This window comes from Lynx canadensis, chromosome D1, assembly GCF_007474595.2.
Source record: "Lynx canadensis isolate LIC74 chromosome D1, mLynCan4.pri.v2, whole genome shotgun sequence".
NCBI lineage: Eukaryota > Metazoa > Chordata > Mammalia > Carnivora > Felidae > Lynx > Lynx canadensis.
Genome location: NC_044312.2, coordinates 38,860,403 through 38,876,547, shown reverse-complemented (window position 1 = coordinate 38,876,547; position 16,145 = coordinate 38,860,403). Strand labels below are relative to the sequence as shown.

At 39.8% G+C, this 16,145-nt stretch overlaps 2 protein-coding genes across 6 annotated transcripts in view; one reads left to right on the top strand and one right to left on the bottom strand.

Annotated features, from left to right (window-relative positions):
* Nucleotides 1–281: 281 nt before the first annotated feature.
* Nucleotides 282–11,295, bottom strand: CWC15 (CWC15 spliceosome associated protein homolog). Of its 5 annotated transcripts, none has more exons than XM_030332618.1 (7): nucleotides 11,232–11,295; nucleotides 9,817–9,955; nucleotides 9,223–9,335; nucleotides 8,269–8,357; nucleotides 6,787–6,900; nucleotides 2,360–2,478; nucleotides 282–1,161 (listed from the first exon to the last, which is right to left on the bottom strand). In XM_030332618.1, exons 2-7 carry the CDS (start codon nucleotides 9,945–9,947, stop codon nucleotides 1,032–1,034), a joined length of 696 nt encoding a protein of 231 aa, XP_030188478.1. In that variant the 5' UTR covers nucleotides 9,948–9,955; nucleotides 11,232–11,295; the 3' UTR covers nucleotides 282–1,031. The 5 variants fall into 5 exon arrangements, with proteins under 5 accessions (XP_030188478.1, XP_030188476.1, XP_030188477.1 ...); XM_030332616.1 differs by having other exon boundaries at nucleotides 11,171–11,249; XM_030332617.1 differs by having other exon boundaries at nucleotides 11,156–11,236.
* An 84-nt stretch (nucleotides 11,296–11,379) lies between these two features.
* KDM4D (lysine demethylase 4D) overlaps nucleotides 11,380–16,145 on the top strand; it is a 34,534-nt gene continuing 29,768 nt past the window's right edge. The window contains exons 1-2 of the mRNA XM_030333313.1: nucleotides 11,380–11,749; nucleotides 13,370–13,463. The gene's annotated coding sequence lies outside the window, so the exon portion shown is untranslated. The remainder of the gene's footprint in view (nucleotides 11,750–13,369; nucleotides 13,464–16,145) is intronic.

Sequence of the window (16,145 nt, the reverse complement as noted above, 5' to 3'; positions counted from 1 at the left end):
TCTCAAAGGGTTGGAATAAACAGTCAGTGATAAAAGCATGTTATTTTTGCTTTCTAAGTTTTATCTTTAACCTTATCAAGCTATCAGTTACAACTGAGGAATCTTAGGACGGAGTCTCTGTAAATGGCTCCATTTCTGATCCCAATTTTTCCACCAAAGTGACACCCTTAAATCAGAGCCCAGGCTTAGGGAAACTTAACTTCCCAGCTGTGTAGAGAGGTTCCCACTTCCCACGTGCATATCCTCAAAGGTAACAAACAAACAAAATCCTATTTCCAAAGGTTTTATTTCATGTACTGTTTGCTGTTTAGAACTTTCCTACGCTCTGCATCCTAAAGTCGATCAGTGTGCAAACTCTATCTCATTCAAAAGAGACATGGCCGTTGAGTATCCAGGAAAACACAGGTGAGTGCCACATGCTTACTGGGCATGCTTAAGGAGCTGTTTTGGGCCAAGAGAAAAAGAAAGGAGTGCTTGCAGAAGCGAAAGATACCCCATGCACCCTCAGACACACACTCAGGGAGCTTAGAGGTTGAGGACACTCTTCTATACCAACATGTGGGCCAAAACAGAATTCTTTTCATCTTCCATCACGCTTTTAAAAAAGCAGAGAAGACATTACACATTAACTGACCTTAAATCAATGTCAAAGAAATGAGGAGAAAAAATTAATGCACAAAGAAATACAATTCACAAAACAAAATATGCAATGTTTTAAAAGCTGCATACATTTCAACAAAAAAGTTGGGGACACAGATTTGGTTATATAGATTTTTCAAAATATTTATTATAAGAAGGCTCCCTTTCCCATATTAAAAGGAAAACATATGACTGGAAATATTCCAAGAATGGAAACTAGGTTAAACCAATTCCCAAGTCCTTATCAAATAATGGATCCATAAAGGAGAGTATATTTTGGAACTTAAAATTAGGGAAGCCTATGCATAATGTAGATGGGGAAAGAGAAAACAGAACAAAGTCAGAATGATCGTTTACATTTTACAGTCTTTAATTAAGCACATAAAACTGTACTATTTAATATATTTCTCCATGAACTTTTTGTGAAATTCAGATCGCAGTGTATCATTTACAAATCTTTTGTCTTTCTTCTGATCATCTACACCTTTTGCACAGTTCTTGAAAACAACATCATCATCCCACCTAAAGGAAAAAAGCAAACAGAACACTTACATGTCTGTATCAGGAGACATGAAAAAAGTGAGTTGCAAAGCTTAGTCATTACCCAGAAATATGCTCAACATATACATCATCTGATACAGCAATTACACCCAAAAGAATGAAGTAATTCTTAATAGGTTGTAATTTTGCTTTATTACAGCAGGAAAGGCAATTCCTATTTAGAACATATATTCTTATGACTTCTCCTGTATGAGGAACTCTGAGTTAAAAAGCAGAAATACACCGGCTTAATTGCATAAATATTTAATGTTTTCAGGTCTGAAACAAAGAGGCAGCCCTGGTATTACCCTGTTACTGTAGATGGTTCTAGATGATAATAACTGGTCAATTTACTATAGTTCGGATTACCAGATTTTATGCTCTTTGATCAGTTACCACTTAGTAATCATCCACTATAGTATATGGCAACAAAAGAAGAAACTACTGGGGTATAACCAGTAAGGCTCATGTGCTGGCCCATGTCCACCTGTCACTGCTAGAGTAAAGAATATTCTGGGTGACCCTCAGAAGAGGGACAGAGCATGAGGAAGTGTGCACATGGATTCCTCCTGTAGCTTTCCCCCTTATGACCTGGCTGTGGCTCTGTTAGTACGAGGACAACTATATGCCGAGTCCTCTGTGTCCTTCTGGCGAGCCTCTGAATGTGAAGGGTGAGCTTGGGACTCTTCCCACACAGATGTAAAATGTAGCCTCTGTAGGACCAACGGCTCAATGCACTGCTCCATCCCTAGCGCTTGGAACAGTATCTGGGGGCGCCCGGGTGGCTCAGTCGGTTAAGCAGCCGACTTCAGCTCAGGTCGTGATCTCACGGCTCGTGAGTTCAAGTCCTGCAGCGGGCTCGGTGCTGACACCTCAGAGCCTGGAGCCTGCTTCGAATTCTGTGTCTCCCTTTCTCTCTGCCCCTCCCCAGCTTGCACTCTGTCTCTCTCTCAAAAATAAACAAACACTAAAAAAATTAAAAAACAACAGTATTTGGTACACAGCTAGTTATCAGAAATATCTACTGAAAGTAAGTAAATGTTCATTCCTTCTTCTATCATTCTAATATCTGACGGAGAAGATGACCAGTGAAAAAGGGGTTTTTAGAGCCTTCACACAATAGAGCTTGGTATAAAACTCCCAATCTGCAATATATATCCAACTCATTAGTGTAAAGTACCTTCTTTTAACTTTGAAGTTGGCCTGAGGCTGGGATGGGCCAGTGAGATTAAGGAGAGGGTTTCCACTCAATATGTTTTCCATACGTATTCTTTCTTCTTCAGCTTTTTGTTCTTGTTCCTGTCAATGACAGAGGAGGGCTCATTTATTTACATTAATTCTGGGATCAATCTTCTTGCATAACTCCTATTTTAAAAGACTGTTAGGATTTTTATGAGGGAGCTGGAGTAAGAATCAAGGTAGCCTTTTTTTTCTTTTAAAAAAAAGATATAAGATATACCAGAAAAGTCTCACTTAATCCAAACAATTTGGCTTTTTTACTATAAATATTTCATGCTTGTCATCATACATTCATTAGTCCGACTCTGAAATTCTAGAATGCATATTTAAACCTATTTTCTTTCTTGAAGTACATACAAAATTCATCGCTCATTCTAAGATAATACATCAATAAATATATTCTAATAATTTCAGAATATATTAAACATCAAAAAGATACATTTAGCAAAACTATTACCTTTATTTTTAAAGATGGGCTATATATAACCACAATTAAAAAATAATTTTATTTTGAACTATTAACAATGTAAACTTGCAGCTCCAGGATTAGTGACAAGTTATTATTAACCAAGAAGTAGCTCCTAAAATAAAACAAACTATCATGTAAATTCTTATATTCAGTTAACATGCATTTCTACTAATTCACCACAGGTTTTTCCATTTTGTTCTTATCATTTATTGTTACTAATTCTCCATTTTTACACCTCTCATTCTTCATCAGCTACAAGCTTGTCCTTCTTCACTTTTAATTTAGCATTAACCTCTTTAAACCCAAATCACCCTGTTTCATTCTTAAAAATATAAAATGCCTAGAATTCTTAGCCATAGTAACTGCTGATCTATCTGTTCAGGCTATTTTAAACCAAAGATAAATCCTACTTTATTGGATTTTAGGGATGACAAAAATTGATCAAGGAAAAAGAGACTTTCAATTTAAAATGAACCTAATAGTGTTTTATATCACTTTAAAAAATAACCTAATTTTTCATACAGGCTAATGATTATTTCATTTTAATATCCAAGTGTGAACAACAGATTTCATTTTTAAGAGGCCAAATAACTGGGAAGTGACAAGATGCAACTTTCAGGGAAATAAACAGGGGAATTACTTTAGGTCACTTTCAGACCTTAAGCAAACAAAATTAAGAGCATCCATCATAGATTAAGAGCAGACAGCTTTCTAAAAACTATGTATTTTTAACAAATTATATTGATGCTGAAAGTGAAAAGATATTTCTCTGAGATGCTATAAAAAAAAGAGCTCAAATACACAATGTATCCAACTTATAATAATAATGTATGTGATATGATAAAGTTCTGGACATTTTATATCTGCATTATTTTTTCTTTCACAGTCCTGGCTGATTGCCAAACACAGCACTGGAACAAAGGTGCCCACCCTTTCCATACTCAAGTACCAGGCACATTATGGCTCCCAAACATAGGCTAATAATGGGTAACAGCCTGCATATCAAATCCAAACTGCTCCGTTTTTATAAATAAAATGTTACTGGAACATGGATAGTCAACCTCATTCATTTTGGTATTGTTTGCAGTGGCTTCTGTGCTACAGAGAGCACTAGAGACTGCATGGTCTGCAAGCCTGAAATGTCCTGAAATATTTACCATCGGGCCCTTTACAGAAAGCTTCCTAACCCCTGACATAGGGTGACTGGTTTGAAAATGTTATTTTGGGACACCTCAAAAACCAGCCACTAGAAAACCAGACAGGCAAACAGGAAAAAAAAGAAATAACTGTCATTCAATCCCAAGAAACATCAATACATTTTTGTACAAAGACAGTAGATGAGCCCCACAAAATTCCAAGATCTTTGTCTAAAATGTTTATTCTTGGTGTGCCTGGGTGGCTCAGTTGGTTAAGCGTCCGACTTCAGCTCAGGTCATGATCTCACAGCTCGTGAGTTCGAGCCCTGTGTGGGGCTCTGTGCTGACAGCTCGGAGCCTGGAGCCTGCTATGGATTCTGGGTCTCCCTCCCTCTCTGCCCCCCCACCCCAGCTCGCATTCTGTTTCTGTCTCTCTCTCAAAAATAAACAAACGTTAAAAAAATAAATGAAATGAAATACATTTATCTTTCCTAACGGTCAACCAAATGCATTTGAATTCTATGTCTCTTTACGTATCTAGAGCTGTTAGGCAAGCTGAAAGATTCTGGAATAGAACAACTGCCCTCTAGTGGTGTGCAAGTGATATCAGGAAAGTTCTTATAATTCTTTGATTTTTAAAAATTAGATACAATTATAGGCTATTATGGGAATTATGCCAAACTTTGATGAGAACTATCCTTAAAATATTCTTCTTCCGGGGCGCCTGGGTGGCTCAGTCAGTTAAGCATCCGACTTCGGCTCAGGTCATGATCTCACGGTCCGTGGGTTCGAGCCCTGCATCGGGCTCTGTGCTGACCACTCAGAGCCTGGAGCCTGTTTCAGATTCTGTGTCTCCCTCTTTCTCTGACCCTCCCCTATTCATGCTCTCTCTCTGTCTCAAAAATAAATAAATGTTAAAAAAAAAATTAAAAAAAAAATATTCTTCTTCCAATTTGAAATCCAGCAATGTTCTACTTCCCTAGACTCCTCACATGAACCCATGTTAGTCTTTTTCCCCCCTTTAAACAGAACAAATTCTTGGTTCAAGCTTGGTTCAAGCTTGCACAGAGAGAGGCTCATTAAAAAAAGCTGAGTTGTTTTGTTTGAAAGTGGAAGCAGATATCTTCATCTGAATGTCTCGTAATGAATCAAATTCAACCTGTTCCAGAGTTCGTCATCTCTTTTCTCTCCGTCTAAACACGCTCATCCTTCTGCCATCCCCTGTATTAGTGACTGGCAGCAACATCTCCCCAGAAACTGGGGGGTCATCGTGGCTGCCACATCTAATCAGCCACTTTATCTGGTCAATTTTTCTTCCTCGACAGCTCTATCAGCATCTACTTGCGTCTCTCAATTCCAATTCCTATTATGCAAAATTATCATAATTGCATGTGAGGATTACTGGAACAGCCTCCGCAATCAGTTCTCTCAATACAACCTCCATACCTCTGCCAACGTAATCTTTCCAAACTGCGTATCCAATAATTTTATTATTCATGTTTCCCGGTATTACTGAAATATTTCATAATAAAATAAACAAAAAAATAAAATGCATATCCAACCTTATCAATCTCCTGCTGAAATCAACTAGCTCCTCATGGCCTTCAAAACCCGAGTCCAAACTCCTTTAGCGCTGGCTTGTGAACCACTAAAGCTGTGACCTGTTCGAGCTCACCTGTTTCTTATTTTTACTACTATGGCCAATTCACCCAAAGTTTACAAGTATGTACTATGGGGGCGCCTGGGTGGCTCAGTCGGTTAAGCAACGGACTTCAGCTCAGGTCATGATCTCACGGTTCGTAGGTTCGAGCCCCACATCGGGCTCTGTGCTAACAGCTCGGAGCCTGGAGCCTGCTTTGGATTCTGTGTCTCCCTCTCTCTCTGCCCCTCCCCCACTTGTGCGCGTGCGCTCTCTCTCTCTCTCTCAAAAATAAATGTAAAAAAAAAATTAAAACAAAAAGTATGTACTATGGATCCTATGTAATCCTTGTGACTCTCACTGAGACAGACATTCTTTTCTTTCACTGTATAAATGGAGAGAATATGGGGACCCAGAAGTTAGGTAAACTGCCCTAAGTTATATAAAACCTATTGACAGACTATATCAACATAGGCCTGGAAAGAAGGCTGCAAAGAGGAGACAAAGATAGCCTCATTATATCCATGGGTTCTCGGTAGGCCATGATTATATATCGTATTCAACTTTGATTCCTCTGACACTTACCGGACAATGACTCAATGTCTGCTGAACATATGAACAAGTATGTGAACAAAGAGCAAACTGGTAGTATTATTAGGCATGTCTGAGCTATTTGGAAAGAATTTTTTTTTTTTAATTTTTTTTTTTTTTTTAATTTTTTTTTTCAACGTTTATTTATTTTTGGGACAGAGAGAGACAGAGCATGAATGGGGGAGGGGCAGAGAGAGAAGGAGACACAGAATCGGAAACAGGCTCCAGGCTCTGAGCCATCAGCCCAGAGCCCGACGCGGGGCTCGAACTCCCGGACCGCGAGATCGTGACCTGGCTGAAGTCGGATGCTTAACCGACTGCGCCACCCAGGCGCCCCGGAAAGAATTTTTAACACAACCAAGGAAGTTAGGATGGCACAAAAATAATAGGACTTACAGACCTACAAGCGCTGTAATACCTAGACATGGCATGGATGATTTCTAATACAAGATGATATTACTTACATCAAAAAATATTTCTAGTTTAGCACAGAAGATGGAGAAAGATGTAAATATTTAGTACTTCCATTTTACCTTCCTGGCCTGCTCTTCAGCTCTTTCTTTTTTAATTTTTTCTAGCTCTGCAAGAAGAGCTGCAGTATCATCATCATCACTCTCCTCTTCAAAATCTTCATCTTCATCTTCCTCCTGAAAAAGAATGACAACGGCCCAGGAGATTGGAAAGAAAATGCACATTATTCATTTATTTTTCCATAAAAATCACATTTATCAAATCTCTGGGGCAGTGGTCAGTTTCCCGTTGGGGAAGATAAATGTACTTAAATATAATTAAAATCAACAAGCAACCAAAAAATAAAATAAAACCCCACAAACAAGCTTACAGAATACTTACTAAAATGTCCCTCATATGTTTGAGATTATAACTTCAAATAGGGTAACAAAATATCTTCCAAATTTACAGGGTCAAATTTACACATGAAAAGTTCTAAAATCAGAGAAGAAATACTACACTGATACACGCAGTACATATGTACACAGTGTATCACCCTGAGAGTCAAATAATTTTACTAGCTCAAAACAACTTTTAAGCTAGGAAGTAAGGATAATCAAAAGTACAAAAAGGGGCGCTACATTCTCAGAATAATTTCAAACAAATAGTTATTAAATCCAATTTAAAATTGGGTTCCCTTTATTTAATTACTGAGTTCACTACTGAATTCAGTCTGTCAGGTCTGGAATTAATTGTTGACATATACATTTAGTTTGATGCTCCCCACGAAAGGCCACTCATGTTTTCCCACTGTATGCAGAAAATTGCGAGTTAATTACAGACTATAGGGCCCCACTGAATTTTAATGTTAACTAAAGCACTAATTCTAAAAACCTTCCACTTAGATCGCTTCCCTTCCTAAGCAGAGGAAGCCACTAAGTTGAAGTGCACATCTAGAGAGGGCACCTTTGGTATCTAATGTGGAAAGGCCCCTGGGTTCAACTCTTGGGGGTGCTGACAGACACCCTAGGATGAGGAATGCCCTCTGGGGGTACAGAAAACATGGTCAACCTCCAGGATTTAGTACAGAGAATTCTTTTTTAGGGAAGCTTATTCTTTAATAGATCACTTCCTTATGTGGTTCTCTGGAGATCAAACTTGCCCTTGAAGTTTGATTACTCTTGTGATTAATACTTTTTGTTTAAGAATCAACCATGGGGCGCCTGGGTGGATTAATCGGTTAAGTGTCCAACTCCTGATTTTGGCTCAGGTCATGATCTCACGGTTCGTGAGACCAAGCCCCGTGTCCAGCTCTGCGCGGAGCCTGCTTGGGATCCTCCCTCTCTCTTTCTGCCTCTCCCCTGCTCACGCTCTCACTCTCTCAAAATAAATAAATACACTTAAAAATCAACCATAAAGCTTAACACTGATGTCAGGGCTACATGTGAATAACAGGAAGTAAATAAATACAGGTCACTTCTCAAAGTCAAAGAACAAAAAAAGCATTTCAGAAAACACAATAAAAAAATGATCACGTGGAGATCAATGGAGGAAATAAAACATACATCTGTTAGAGGATCATCTGCATCAAGGTTGGCAGCAGGAATCTGGTCTAACCGAGGTTTCTTTGACACTGATGAGGAGGTTGTATGTTCTGGGGGAAAACAAACATCATTTAGCTTACTAAAATAAACACTGCATTTCTTGTAACATTTTAGGGACATGTGGGCACAAACAGCTTACAGGAACCACAGTGCCTGGAATGTGCCCTTGGTTAAGTATTTGTTGAATGAATTAATGAAAGTATTGATTTGAATAGGAGAACTATATAGCCTCTCTTGGGAAATTGAGGAAATAGTTTACATATACTGAAAATATAAAAAAGCTACTGTAACTGATGCCTGTAAATGCCTGCCAAAAACTAGCGTCAAAACTCAGAGACCCTCATAGACAGAAGCTTATGGGGCTCAAGGAGTGTGGCTATTCTCAACAGTAAAAACCTTTATGTGAGGGGCGCCTGGGTGGCTCAGTCGGTTAAGCGTCCGACTTCCGCTCAGGTCACGATCTCGCAATTTCTGAGTTCGAGCCCTGCATCGGGCTCTGTGCTGACAGCTCGTAGCCTGGAGCCTGCTTCGGATTCTGTGTCTCCCTCTCTCCCTGGCCCTTCCCCTCTCGAGCTCTGTCTCTCTCTCAAAAAATAAATAAACATTAAAAAAAAAAGATTAAAAAAAAAACCAAAACACCTTTATGTGAACTGAAACAACAGCTACTAGATATCCCCAGGTCATCCTGTTCCTTCTACCACAGAAGCACAGATGGAATTAGAACCCAACCTCATCAGCGCTAATCTAATCGCTTAAGAAAGTGTTACTGATGTCTTAAAGCAAACAATATTTTAAACTGTTCACACCAATATTTTAAAGGCAAACAAAATACTGATCAGTTCCAATTAGAATATGAAAGAAAAACCGTTATTGACCTAATTTCAGGAGACAAATGTCTGGGGGTAGTGTTAGTACCTCGTGTTGGACGATCTCTATTTTTTTCTCTGGCGGCAGCTCGCTCTCTCTCCTCTAGCTCTCTCCTGAAGTCACGGTTGCGAACCTCTTCAGGGGCATCCTGAGTGGTTTGTCTAAAGGAGAAACAAATGAGGGCAAAAATGTTACTTAGGCAACATGGATACAAGTTACATCCTTGTGATGTTTCCAATATTTCAAAAAGCACAAAGTGAGTCACACATATTTTCCCATAAGGCTGCAGATGAATTAAAATGTCTTTACTTTTTGTTAGCCATGTCATCTCAGGGCTCATTACCGTGACACTTTTAATCTCATAATGATTAGTGTAGACCGTGCACAGGCCCTCTGAGGTAACTATTACTGTGCCACCTACATATGGAAATTCCCAGTTAACAGCAATTTCTGCATCAGTAATATACAGTAGTGCATTATAATCAGAGCATAATGTTAATGTCAAATACTCCATTGCATTCTACGCCTATGAAAATAGATGACTTAAGCGATCAATCCTCAAACATGGTACAGTCTCATGACCATGCCATTTAACATTTTTAGTCTTGTTTTCTGAACAAGAAAATGAAAAGTCTTCGTTACCTATATTTTATCTTTGTATGAGAAGGTAGGTCTCTACTTGAATACTGCTTTGAGAGCTGGCTCAAATCACCTTCTCCTTTTCCTCTCCCCCCTCTCGCAGGTTCAAAAGTTGGCCTAGCTGCTGTTGTCATCTTTTATGCTTTAAAGAAAAATAGTATCCAGTTAATTTCAATATGATAAACTCTCATTGCGTAAAGTATTCATAAATATCCACCCTTGTGAAATAATTTCCAAAACTCATTCTCCAAAATTTACCTAAAGAATCTCAAACAAAAGTTTTGAAGAAAACAAATTAGCTCAGGGTGTATAAGGAATACGGCTTCTTAGGCAGCTCTTAGTGCAAAAAAAATCTCTCATGAAGATCTGAGTTTGTGTTCCTGTTCTCCTGTCTCTGTGACCTTGGGCAAGTCACCGGGCTTAAGTTTCTGTGAAATGGGCTAGATATCCCTCAAAGTATTATTATATGAGAATTGAAATGTCAAAGTCTTGTAAAATTTAGCACTGCCACGATTAAGTTTTAAAAATTCTCAACTCAACATTACTCCACCAGACACCCTAACTAAACCTCGTACAACAGAAAATAGACTAGTGACGACAAGAACAAAAATTACTTTAAAATCACTGACAAAGTTAGTGAGTGTTCTGGAGAAACGTGTGCTAAAATTTAATGACGGTTACGTGGGCAAAATTCTCTGACAACCTTTTGTTGATCCAATTTTCTCCTACAGCCACCGTTATAAGTCAGATCTTTTGTAGGTTACAAAGCTCAAGACAGGACACTCCCCCCCCGCCAAAGGATTCTGATAAGCAAAACTCCGGGACCCATTCCTTGCGTTACTTTTGGTTTTGAGCTGCCAAGAGTGGTGCCTGGCAGATGTGGCTCCTAAAGCCCCGTTAAGGGTCCGAAAAGCATGAGTGTGGGGACGCTGGGGGAACCGGTATACTGTTCCAGATTTTCAAAAAGGGAAAAGGGGTGTATGCAAAGGGAGAAACTGGGTTGTCTGCCACTGGGGGCGCCGCCGCCTCCCACACACCCCCGGATCATCGTCGCTCCCACCTCCCGGGGGCTCGCCTTCAGGCTGTTACCAGAAACTCGCTGACTCTTCACCCAAGGCCCGACTCGCAGGGGGTTGGGGGGTTGGAGGGGCGTGGACCCTATTTAATGCCGTCTGCAAAGCTGCCTTCACGCTGCGCGCTCCGCGGCCGGCCTGGGATTCCCCGGGCTCTACAACCGCCCGCTGCTCCGCGGCCTCCTCCGCCCGCGCCCGGTTCTCTACTGCCGACTCCGGCCGCAACCACCCTTTCCCGCCCCTCTCGGACAACAGAGACGACCTGCTACCCTCCTGCCGCTCACGTCGGCCGGGGTCTAATGCTGCAGCCTCCGGAAATCATACAGACACCATTTCGACTCGTACCTCCCAGGAGCCTCTGCGCCCAAAGCCAGGGCCCAAGACCCGGAAGCAAACCCTAAGCTCTTTAGTCGCAGTTTAGAGGCGGAGGCGGAGACCAATCCGCAGCAGGCAAGGTGGAAGTCGGCGTGACGACAGAAAGGGGCGGGGCCGAAACGGCCCAGGGGGCGGGCGTTTGAAATCAGTGCTTTAGGGTAGACCCTAAACATCATTTTATACCTTCGAGAACCAATTACTTAATGTCTCTTCCGTCTTTCCCTTCCCCGACCCCCTCCCAGACTCCTTCATTCCGGTGCTGCGTGGACGGAAAGCCCCGGGTAGCCGACACCACGTCCCCGGCTAGCGAGAGAGAGCGTAGAGAAGGATTACACCAAACTGTTTAAATCCAACGGCTCCAGCTTCCTCTCTCCTGAGCTAGCCCCAACAAGCCTAGAGAGTTGGGCTACGGAAAAACTAGTGTTTTCATTTAATTGGACATGAAGAAAGAACAAATATGTACGGGGGCAACCACGATCTTTATAAAGGTACCATTCCTGCAAAAATATTAGTCTTCAAAAGCAAAGGTTGTATTCGTATTGTTTGTTAAAATTTCTATTTTTTAGAAAAGTCTAAGTTCTAGTGGGAGGGGAGATGTCACTATTCGAGATTCATTTATGAACCCTATTACGAGCGTTTAGAACGGTGGGCCCAAACGCCAGAAGCACGAGATGCAGTTATAAGATGGCTACTCAAGCGTTAGGTGAACTTTTAATGAGACAACGAACGAGGCGGGGGGGTGGGGGGGGGGACCTCACCAGTCGTCTTTCCTCCCTTTCCCAAGAAGCACTCTGGGAGCAGGGCTCTCGTTTGCTTAGCCCATATTGGTATCTCCTCACATAGTTTTTGGCCACAGTAGATACTCAATATTTATTAAACAAATGAAAATTCAGCTCCTCCAACTTGGTTTCAAATGTAAAGAGCTCATTAAATTGAACATTAAAAAGCTTTATTTTCGGAACTCTTTCTTTGAAACTTGTAAATGAAAAAAAGTAAAAAAAAAAAAAAGCCCCTTATAAAGTTCGAGATGAAGATCTTAGTTCTTAATGGAGGTGTCTCTCCCCTAGTTTTGCACATCTCCGTAAAGGACGCTACCATGTATGAGTTATTAAACCCAAATCTTGAGGATCCTAATTGAATTCCTTTTTCTAAACCCTTCACATTTAGTTTATTTGCAAGACTTGCCAATTTTACTTCCAAAATGATACCCCACATTTCAGTCCACTGCCACTACCCTAAGTCTAAGACACTGTTTTTCACCGGCATTTGTAATTGCTCCCTAATGCGTCTTCTTGCTTCCACTTTTGTCCAACGTACAGTTAATTTTGCATATAGCGGTGAGAGTGACCTTTGAAAATTACAAAGCAGGTAGTGTTACTCTCCTGCAGAAAAAGCCACTGCACTTAGAGTAAAAGTCAAATTCCTTAATGTGACCTGAGACCTTGTGGAGTCTGGTTCCTGCCTAGCTCCTTGACTTCACTTATAATCAGACACTTCTTACATACTAAACGTTAGCCACAGCCAACAGGGCGTTTCTGTTTCACAAACGAGGATAAGGTTCCTTTGTACTAGGTTTTCTCTGTTGCCTGTGCCCCAAGACGACTGTTAACATCCTTCAAGTCTCTGCTCAGATGTTACTGTGTCAGTGAGGCTTTTCCCTGACATCTTCTTTGTCACCCCCAAGCCCCAAACATGCAAATACCGTCACACCGCCCTACTTTATTTTTTTTGTAGTACCAAATGCTGCCAAATTTATTCTGCCATTGTTTTTTCCGCCTTGTTTTTTGTCTGAGAGGCAGTATAGCAGAGTCGTTAAGAGATAAGGGATCTATAGCCTATCTTGGTGCTAAATTCCAAGCCTGCCTTTGACTAGCTGTTTAGCCTTGCCCTAAAAGGAAAGTTATTTTCCCTTTTTGTGCCCTCAGTTTCCATTATATAAAATGGGGATAATTCTAGTCTTGACCTCCTATTGTTATGATAAGGATTAAATGAAGTAATACTTGTAAAGTGCTTAAAACAGTCTCAGCAAACAGTACTTGCTAAATTAATGTTAGCTATTATTATTATTAATATTATTTTTATTATTATTGTCTATCTTCCTATATTAGAACGTAAGTTCCAGGAAAGCAGGAACCTTGTCTCTCTTGTTCACTGGTGTATCCTCTGCATGTAGAACAGTGCCTGGCACATAATAGGTGCTGAGTAAGTATTTGTTGAATGAATGAATGATTGATGCACTATGAAGTGGAGGAAAGAAGTAACAATGACAGGGTGGTGACACAATTATAGATAATACCCCTGGTTTCTATATCCCAGCTGCCCTTATCAGCCCTGAGTCAGTCACCCTGATTCATTTTGCTCTTAGCCCACCACCATGGGCTAATCTTTGGATCACCATGATTAGATAACCACCCCTGTAATTCCATTAACACCCACATACAATATCATCAGTCCCTGAAGTTAAAAGCTTTGACTTAAATGGTCTGAAAGTAGTAATTAGAAAACACTAAAAAAGTGTTTGCTTAAGTGATTTTAAAGTACTGATAAATGAAACCAAAAGCTTTTGACTTAAGTGGTTTGAAAGTATTAGGAAAAAAAAACCTAAAAGCAAGTTTACTAAAAACTTAAAATATACCTTATCAGTTACCTTTGCTGGCAAAAGTCATGTATAACCTCCCAGGAGTTCTCATTTTAAGCCCATTGCCACAGAAATCCAGTTGTGCCTCGAATTCTGCCTGCCAAACCTCTTATGCTCTTCTAATTGCTTATTTTTCCACTCTGCAATGATATGATTTCCCACAGTCCCCTCTTTCTTCAAATCTACACACCCTTTCCACCCTCTTTTCCCTTCTCATCCTCTTTCCCAGGAATGGATGATCTTCTGACTTCTTGCGAAAACAAAAGCTCTTAAACAAGGATTTCTCATGTGCCCTCCAGCAGATCTACCAAACTGCCCATGACTGTGCCCATTACCCTCAGCTCTCTATGGGTTAGTAGACATGAGATGACCTAAGCCCCCTTCCTTTGTGGTCTGCATCCTAATCCCTCCAACCTTCTTTGTAACTGACATCCTGCTGTATTTCTTATCTCTCATAATCTATGAATCAATCCATTCCTTGTAGATCATTCTTATCAGGTTTTGGATATATGTAGTAGATCTTAACCTTTAACAGTGCTCCTTCATTTTAATATGACAAAGGCAGTATTTTAATTCAATGTGTAAGGGATATTTTACATAATAACTATGACTGTAAAACCGACTCTTGTGGCAGGATGTAATGTGGAGTTCTAGCTTCAGAATTTACACAAATACTATGTCCTATTGAATTGAATAGCCAAAAGGAAAAAAGAAACCATAAATATCTAAGAAGAAACCTTAAGAGACTATTTGCACAACCTAGGGTTTGCAAAGACCTTTTGAGCAAGGCAGAACACCTAAGAGCTGTGCAAAGAGTAAATGTAAAACTTTATCTATATAAAAATTTTATTTTATTAAAGAAGGTGCTTAAAACAAAGTCAAAGATAAATGCTAGATTAACAGGTGAATTTTGTAATACCTATAACATAAAAGGTTACTACTACTATACATAACAAAATACAAACAACCCAATTAAAAAAATGGGCAAAGAATATAAACAGGCCATTCAGAGATAGCAATTCCAAAGAAACAATAAACATAAAAGACACACAACCTCCCTATTAGGAAGATGAAAGTAAACTAATAATTACCACATTATAGTATCAGATTGGCAATAATTTTGACAAATTAACGAGACAATTGGATGGGATTGGGAGAAAAGGGGATCCAGCTAGACAATAGGCATTGGCTCCTGATTTCTCTCACAGTAAAAATAAAAGGTGCTCACAGTGACCTACAAGACTCTCCCCTACATAATTGATTTCCTCTCTTGCTCATGTCTCTCTAGGCTACATCCCTTCCTGGTGTTATGTGATCACATCTCCTGCCTTAGGGCCCTTGCAGTAGCTGTTTCCTTGGCCAAGAACACTCTCACTTGTCTTATTCAGGTGTAGGTTTAAATGAGGTCACCCAAACATGACAGTCCTATTGAAAGTTGCAACCCTCCTCCCCGTTGGTCCCCCAGCATTCTGTTCTCCTTATCTCCCTTATCCTGCTGTCCTTTTCTTTTTTACATAGCATATGTCCTCTTACATGATCCTATATAATTTAGTTATGTTTATTATTTCTTTCTCTACTTATTCCATGCAGTATATAAATTCTACAAGGGCAGAATCTTTGTTCATCCCAATGATGTAAGCCAAGCACCTAGAACAGTGCCTGGCACCAAGAGATGCCCACAATTTTTTTACAAATGAATTAATGAATGAATGGATGGATGGATGAATGAATGAGTGATTGAGTGAGTGAGTTCACAGGGAAAGAAATCACATTTTGGTATAAAAAGCTATTGCCTTAATCTCTTTTATATTTTAAAGGAGAGAAAAGTAATTTTAACGTTCTGCTAGTCTGGAAATAGATTTGAAATGAAGATACACCAAGACCCAGAAAGATTTCTTTTCAGGAAAGAATCACTAAATGAAAAATCCTGTGACTCTCAGGCTCTATAGGCACCATCAAAATTCTAATTCAGTCAGCCCCACCCCCATCCAGTCACAGCTCTAATTTAATCCAACCTTCTTTCAATTCCTCCAATTCTAGTAAACCCTCTCATTTTTACAAAGTTACAAAATGTGAAAATTTTGCTTGAAAATGTTTCTTTGAAGCTTTGAATAAGAAAATGAAGAAAAACCCCCAGTGGTCGCAAGTCAGAAATCACGTTAAAACAAACAAACAAACATAAACAATGGCATCTGTTTAAACTGTTTAACTTGAAAATGCCCAATTTTCTAAGATAAAAAAAACAA